The sequence below is a fragment of the Phaenicophaeus curvirostris genome, chromosome 20, assembly GCF_032191515.1.
Source record: "Phaenicophaeus curvirostris isolate KB17595 chromosome 20, BPBGC_Pcur_1.0, whole genome shotgun sequence".
NCBI classification, from domain to species: domain Eukaryota; kingdom Metazoa; phylum Chordata; class Aves; order Cuculiformes; family Cuculidae; genus Phaenicophaeus; species Phaenicophaeus curvirostris.
The window spans coordinates 596,130-604,683 of NC_091411.1; the positions used below are offsets into that span (position 1 = coordinate 596,130).

Here is an 8,554-nt window from a genome sequence, read left to right on the forward strand (position 1 = left end):
CAACGACTCCCGGTCATCTCGGCCGCTGCCTTGTGGGGGTGTCCCGACTGCCCCCCTTCCGTCCTCAATCCCACCCCAGGCCGGCGCCAAGACCAGCACGCGGCGCCGTGGGCGGCTGGCGGTGGGGACTGTGCTCGGCCCCAGCCAGGGGCTCCTCGTCCCCCGGGCCCCGCTGCCGCCTGAGGAGGAACCAGCAGCTCCCAGGACTCTTCCTCACCCACCCAGAAGCCACCGCCCCGCAGATGCTGGAAAGGCGACCCTGACAGCTGCAAAAGAAGGGACTGGCCACCAGCAGGGCCACGCGCTGAAGCCCTGGGCACCACAGGACTCTGCTCACTCCTCCAAAACCCCTCCCTCCCTCACAATAAAGACACGAAAATGGCAGGAAGGGTCTCAGCGTTCTTATTCCTGACGCCACACCCACCACTCCCATTTCTTCAAAAGGGCCGTAAGACATTAAATAAAAAGAAATCAATGTATGTTTTCATGGTAGAACTCACTCTTAGAAATGGAACTTGGAAATGGACAGGAAGCTGCAGTCTCGATTGGCCTTGATGGTGAAAATCAGTGGTTCCCCCGTCAGGACAGCGAGCTGGCCGACGAGCTCTCCCGGGTGGCTAATGAAGAGGCAGGTGTCCTCCTCCGAGTCTATCTTCCGCTGGTACACGTGAAGCATCCCCGAGACCACAAAGCAAACATTAACATCCTGGAGAAAATGGAACAAGAGGTCAATACAATCCCCAAAGGTTTTAAAAGCTATGATCACGGTGACAGCTCTATCACAACCCATCTGTTGTCCAGAAGGCTCCCTATAGATTTTGAACAATTAAGTGATAAAATAAGACACAAAAGTGAATTAGTAAAAGTAGGCTATGAATATTTAAAACTAAGCAGCCGCAATATTGAAAAATGTGTTTCTCTTTGTATGGTTATGAGAAATGAAGGCTGCAGCCATAAGATCTCAGGAAATAGCAACAGGATCGGAAATGGAGAGAATGGGGTAATCACAGCAGCATGATAAGGGACAGCACAGTTCCGCAGAGCAGATGACAGCAGCACTGTAACTGGAGCTGCCCCTCATCTGCCTTGCATAACCTTGTCTGTTTACACAGCATTCTTATAAATGAATCTCGTTATATCCTGAATACACTTTGCTATAAACAAATAATACTGCATTTCTGCTAGGAGAGGAGAGAAAGAAAATAACTTTGCTTCAATTGAGTGACATCCCTGAAAGGCCGCAGTGCAGGGCACGACAAAGTCTTCACAGACCTCAGGAAGGATGGAAGTGGGATGCTCCATTCCCATCAAGGTACGTAAGGGGGCACTTTACATGTCTGTGCACATGTAAAGATCCAAGTACGCGAGGAAGAATAATAACAACTAAACATGTTATAAGTACTCAAATCTCTTTAAAATACAGTGCAGGATTTTAGCATGTTTCTACCCAACAAACACTTCTTCCAGAAGAAGAAAAGATTTAGAACACTTCAATTGATCAGATGGGGCTTCTTAAGGAGTTCATATTTGCCAGTTTTGCCTCCAGACCCTTTCAAGTGTCTGTAACAAAGAGACTTACACAGTGGGCATGAAAATGATGGAATCCAAAGTTATTTTCCAAGAAAAATGACACCCCACATGATGTGCTGCCCACATCAGAGAAGAATGGGACAGGACAGTAACACTGCCTTCACCACAGCCATTTCCCAGTCACACAGCCCAGCTGTGCTGTGCACACGGAGCACAACTTCATGCACACTGGACACCAAAAGCTTCCCCAATGAAATCAGTTCTCGTGCGCGTGCGCACATGGATTGCACAGGAGAGCAGGAATTTTCCTCCCAACTGCCTTTTGCCTTCCCAAAACCCTGCCTTCAGTTTGGAATCAGGGACATGGTTTATGGCAGGTAGGAATGGTTGGACTCGATGATCCAAGAGGTCTTTTCCAACCTAGTCATTCTATGAATCAATCCCAAGCCCTTGTAGCGACAAGGCACTCGTCTGGCTCAGGGCACCAGGGGATTCCTTTCCAGATCCAAACTGCTCAGCATCACCACCCTGAGCACATCACAGCCACCAGACACAGTTTTCTTGCCTCTCACAGGGCTGCCCGGAAAGTCTGGTGTCCCACGTGCACTCAGGATCACACCCTAACATTTCAGGTCATCCTTGCTCCAGCAAAACTTCCACCCAAACCAGCAAATCTTCCAAAGCTCAACATTTTATTATCACAGCCAGAATGGGCAGGGGCAAAAGCACCAGCTCCATTACACAATTCTTGCATTCCACTAAAGGTGACAGCGCAGTCAGAATTAGAGAATCATTAAGGATGGAAAAGACCTCTAAGATCACCAAGCCCAACTGTCAGCCCAACCCAACCACGCCCACTAAACCGTGTCCCAAAGTGCCACAGTCACACACTTTTTGAACCCCTCCGGAGATGGAGGCTCCACCGCTGCCCTGGGCAGCCTCTGCCAGGGCTTCATGCTCCTGCAGTAAAGAATTTTTCCTAAGAGCCAATCTAAAGCTCCCCGGGCACAACTTGAGGCCATTTCCTCTTATCTTGCCCCTTGTTATTTGGGAGAAGAGACTAGCACCCACCTCACCCCAAGACCCTTTCAGGAGCCGCCACGAGCGATGAGGTCTCCCCTCAGCCTCCTCCTCTCCAGGCTAAGCAGCCCCAGGGCCCTCACCTCTGCTGGCTTGCAATTTAGCCTCCACAAGCCAAAGCCAAACACCACTGCATCCAGTGCTTTGCCTCAGAGGCAGAACCACTAAAAGCAAGAGAGCTGCGGGCACAGCGAGAAACAATTCAGCACAAGCAGCTCAGCAGAATCTGCTCGTAGTCAGTAACCTTATTGCAGCACGAGAACAAAGCAAAGCCATAAACATTTCACCATTGTAACTGTTACGCCAGGTTTTCCGCTTTTCCCTTTCAGATGGAAAAAAAAAAAAAAAAACAGAGCAAGCAAAATAATCAGTTATTCTTTACACCTACAGCTGAGGAAGAGAACAGATCCTCATCAGGAAATAGTTTTATTGAAGCCAGTCTGCTTCACGGAAACAAATCCAACACAAACAACCTGACAGGCACCCATCAAAATATTTCAGTTCAGCAACATCAACTCAACTAATTTCTACGATGATTCTTCCATATTTATACATTTACGGTTGTATAGTATTACCTACACTTAACGACAAAGTTTTAACTAGGAAAGCACCTCACAGTAAGGGAATACAAGCTCCCTGATGAGCTCTACTTAACAACAGCTTTTTTTTGGCTGCATTAGCTCTAACAAAAACTGCTGCAAAGATTTTCTTCACGTCTAAGACTCAGTATCGCAATAGATTGCACACAAAGCTGTGAAGCCCTCATCATTGGAGATCTTTAAGAACAGATTAGACAAAACCCTACCAGAAATGACTTGGCAATAGTTGATTCTGCTTTGAGCATGGGAAGAGACAGAACGACCTCCAAGCAATCCTTGAAATCCTACTTTGCTGTGCTCTTACCACCTGGATTAAGCAACAAAAGAGTCAACAAACAAGACAACAGAAAAGATTCACCCTGTGTAGTATCTTCTCTCTTGAATGAACAAGGCCAGCAAACCCAAATCCAGCAGCACATCGTTACAGGGTTTGAGCAGAGAACTGCACTGACCCCCTCCACCTTCCTCCAGCCAGTGGCTTTTAGGCAAAGAGGCTGCTAGCACCACAAAATCCCATTTCATAGCAAGTTTCTTTCTGTTACTATAGCAGATAATAAATTGGCAGAGGTTTATGATGCAGAAGTGAAAGCAGAAAGCACTTACAAACGATAAACAAAAGCAGCAATTGACTGGGACAGAGTTTTGGTGTCAGAATGACTCAATTCCCCTATCACTCCTGCAGAAGATTCGCCCTGCAACATTGTTTAACTCTCATATCCTACTTGCAGATAAAGCCAAAAACACGGAAAAGCTGTCGGAAATTGAAAACCAGTCATGACAGACACTCAAGGAATTCCAGCTCTTTAAAACAAAAGAAAAAAAATGTTAATTCTGAAGTTGGATATGCAACGGTGATTGGAAATAATACTGCCTCTCTCTCCAACAGGAAATGATCCCTTTTCTCTCTCTCTCTCCTATGAAAAAAAAAATTAACAACTTCATTTTGTTCATACTGTCTGGCTGTTCTGAAAAGCGACATCTTAAAATGCTTCCAGCCAGTGAGGAAACAAGAGATCTCAGCTGACTTGAAGAAAACAGCTTAAGGAAATCATTTTCTTTCTTGATCTAAGTAGTATTGAACACAAATACTTTAAATACAAGAAGTTGTTTCTCCCATTGCCTGTAGAAGAAGAAACTTCTACTACACTGCACAGAAACAATTAACACCGACCTCCAGATGAGATTTCTGGCACCGGGCCACATTCCATCAAATTGTGAAAAACTGAGTTGCTACCCGATTGGTTTGACAAGCCGACCAAATTTTATTATTATTTAGATCATGGTAAAAGCACTGTCTTGTCTGGTAGATGCTGCATTTCAAGAACATTGTTCCAATTAACTTCAGCTCTAACCTGTTTACTTGTTAATTACCAAGAAATTTATTCTAGATTTAAAAAAAAAAAAGTGCTGCAATAGGTAGCATCAGTATCCTGGAATTTTGTTCGTGATCCGATGGGTCTAAAAGGAAGATATCAACTGTATATGGGATACAAACTTCCATCACAAGTGGTGTCTGAGGCCAGTCTGACCGAGAACAGAGGGCTGAGCAGAGCCGATGGAAGCACCCAGTTCTATTTCACTCCATCTGTAAGAAGAAGTTCTTCTAAAATAGCCTGCAATGTTTCATCAGGATACAAATGCCTGAGAAACTGAAAACGGCCATAAGCAGAGAGCTAAGTGTGCAGCACACCAACCGCCAGCACTGCACCCCTCAGTCAGCCCAGCAGCAACGCAGAGCACGGATCCCAGTGCGCTGCCAGCAACCCAAACATCACAGCCCCGATTTTCACGTTGCAAGGGGAATAGTTTGCAAATCAGCAGAGAAAATTAAAATCCAAAAGTAAATCTATTGATGTCTACTAAGCATTGTTTGGCGAGGTCTCCTGAAGCAGAGGAGGAGCTGCAGCAGCTGCGCTCAAGCCCCTGGCACTGAAACACGTGCGGAAATAAAACCAGGATGCCTGCAGCTGCATTACTATCATTTCCTCAAATTGCCTGAAGAGCTGCCGGGATAGATCCCCCTCTGTAATGAAACGCAGCTGGAATCACCAGAATGATGAAAAGAAACACTTGCATTCCCTCTTGCACCACCAAGGTGAGAAGTGAGGGCTGAGCTCAATAACACCAACTGTAAGGAGCAAGCATTTAACTTGGAAGGGAAGCACAGTCGCTCGGCTGTGAAATGCACTCACAGCCACGGGCCAAGTACAGAGATTCAACTGTGAACATCGAACGAGGCACTCGGATGCTATGCCAACAGGATGAACACGTTCAGCAACCACCTGAATGCCGTTACAGAACTTGTTCACACAGTGCACGAGAGCACAGAATTACAAGGCAGCAGGAACTGCCATGTTTACTTCTCACACGGATAAATCTGTACGCAGCGCGAAAAGATTCATGCAGTGCATTTCAGCGTGGTCTTTTCAAATGGCAGAATAATTCAGATTTATTCTAGTCCTGCTAATACCTTCCACAGACTAGAGAATAAAACATTCAGCTAGTCTACAGTGTACTAGGGAGACAATTGACTTTTAAGTGCCTGTCAGAAGTAGATAAAAGGCAAAACCATAGCTATTTCCTCCTGCAATAACTTACATCAAGTTTCATCAATGTTGAAAGGTCTTTCTTTGCTGCTTCAACGATAGCATCAACATGTTTGCTATTACAGGAATCTTGCACAGCACTGTAATGGAAAACTGCCAAAGGAGTTTCTCTCACCGGCACCGCCTTCTTCAATAGCAACTGCAGAGAACACATACATAACCAGTCAGTTTAGATGTTATAACTGGCACCTCCCCAGCAGAAACTTGCTGTTTGCCCGTGTTCTCCATCCACCACGACTCATGGCCTGAACAAAAAGCTCGCTTTCCAAAAAGAAACAGCTTGCTAACTTCATTATCCTTGTATTTTTCTGCAAAACTTGACACTCAAGTCAAACAAAGTTACTCATCCCAGCTTGCAAAAGGGAAGAATGAGAGACTTCTCAGAAACTGGGCAGCTGCCAGCTTGATCAAACTAAAACTTGATCAACACCAAACTAAGATGGAGGAAAAGATATAATGTCCATCACGGCTACACTGTTTCTCTTCAGATATTTTCGTAGTTTTACAACTCAAGAGCACTTTTTTTTTCCCGCTCTTAACTTCCAGGTCGACGGCTTGTAAAAAGCAGACAACAACAAAGAACCATTTACACACCATGACTGAAAACCTACAGGCAGCTCACAGGTGGGTACATGTTTAATCTCTCGCTGCAAAGCAGTTCTCACAAATAAAGCACAGCCTGACAAATTTACCTTTCCTAACAATCCTTGTCATGAGTCAGAGGAAGGGAATACCTCAAATCAAGGAGTTGCAGCACTGCTTTGCCATGCCAAGGGAATCTCCATAGAGCTTTGAGATCTGCACTAAAAACCCCACACCAAAAACCACTGAAATGACTATAAAACACCCCAGTACCAAATCCCACAACAGCACCAACTCCCACGGCTCGTACAAGCAGCGTTTCAAAGACAGGGAGAAAACATTTACACTACACACACAATAACAATGCGTAAGGAACTGCAGTGCGAGACCCGTGTTGGAGCCTCCAAAGGAAGGAAGCAGACCCACCTTGCTCACAACAGGACTGCTGGGCATGTCCTCTGCGCCAAAGTGCACCCTGGCTCTCTCAGACGCCATGTCCATGTCTGACATGTGGCATGCTCATATTCTTATTTATTTCGTAGTTCCTTTAGACTTGGAAGAGCTGATGGCAACTGTAAATCACCTCCTCTCAGCTCACAGATACCTCAAAATGCCCAAACCCACTCTGGTCCGGAGTACAATAATTTTTCCAGGACAGACAAAACAGAGTCACTCAGGTCTGGAGATCATCAGGAAGAGGCAAATCCAAACAGATTTTCCTCGCTGCTTTCAGGAAACGGTTCTAACAAACCTTTTCTCCACTAAATCAAACAACCTTTCTTTGTACACGACATACTGCAAGAGCTTTCATAGGGAGATTATGATGATCAGCAACTTCTTTGAATCTCTCCATGGAAAGCATCTCTCCCCACGCCTAAAATCATTTCAGATCTTTCCTAGAACTCTTCCAAACTTCCCAAGTACGTCACATGCCAAGAGATATATAAGAAATGCCCTTCTAAGTGGTGCTTAGCTCATGAATTTGAACTCTAACCACTTCTATTCCTCCCTTCCCAATTTTAATACATCAACTACATTAGCTCCTCGGCCGCTCCATCCACCTCCTGAGACAATAACACAAATGTTACTGGGAAACGCTTCCTATTTAATTACCTTCAAGAGGATAGCCACAGCCTGATGACCTACCAAGGAGTTTAAGAAGCATAGAGAGATTGTAGATCCCTTTCACAAATAAACCTATAACCATTTCTTTCAGCTTTCTACACCCAATATATCTTAAAAATATGCTGCATTCAGAGAAGTCTAGATTTTGTCCCTCAGGCCTTTTTCCTTCTGTTACTGCATTGCTCTTACACTTTTTTTGAAATTCAGATTGCTGCTCAGACATAGGATGGGCCCTTAGGAAAAATAATTGTCTCTCCTCACTGTTGAATTTTGTTACCAGATAAACTCTGAAAGGACCGAAACCCTTAATTCTGAATTCCTCCCCCATCCTTCCCTCTCTCTCCACACAAACACTAGAGTTTGCTCAGGATTGCCCTGATCTTTGGAAAGGTACCTTCTGGAAGCACGAAGGTGCCCTATATTTACACCCTTCTAACATATATTCAGGTGAAAAAATCACTCTCCCATCAACAGCTATCTACAAGTTTACTTTTAAAAATACACTTACTTTATTTCTGAAGGAGCTGGACTCCTATCTCCCTCCAGCCAGGACAGGGAGAGAATCCTACCATCCCAAGGATTCAGAACTACCTCAGAGCACTCTTTTCCATGTTATCTACACACGTGAACAAATCTCTGTCGGCAGGAAATCCCCATCTGCTACTGGAGTCATAACATCACTTAATGATCAGCCTCCAAACCAGAAACCCAACAAGTTGACCCAAAGATCGTCATCAGCAAACCTTTCAAGCCATAAAACAAAACCCCTAAAGCTGTTTATTCTGCTGACTGAATTTCGTAGGCTTCACATTAAAGACCCTAAATTAGTGATAAACAAAAAAAAGGCTGGGATAGTAGAAATAGCAGCATGGAATTCCACATGGGCTGATGTGACAACCCATCAATTATACTGCCCCACCAATCACAGGGTCGGCATAATCACTGAGGCCCATACACCAAGGGCGTTTTAAAACTAAACACAGGCTTCTCAGGTTAACCCTAAATAACCTGATAACCGGCAAGTAGGCACAA

The 8,554-nt window shown here is 44.9% G+C and overlaps 1 protein-coding gene across 1 annotated transcript; it reads right to left on the minus strand.

Annotated features, from left to right (window-relative positions):
• Positions 1-502: 502 nt before the first annotated feature.
• LOC138729399 (patatin-like phospholipase domain-containing protein 7) lies at positions 503-6,907 on the minus strand. Its single transcript, XM_069873612.1, has 3 exons — positions 6,824-6,907; positions 5,808-5,954; positions 503-706 (listed from the first exon to the last, which is right to left on the minus strand). Exons 1-3 carry the CDS (start codon positions 6,905-6,907, stop codon positions 503-505), a joined length of 435 nt encoding a protein of 144 aa, XP_069729713.1.
• Between the last annotated feature and the right edge of the window lie 1,647 nt (positions 6,908-8,554).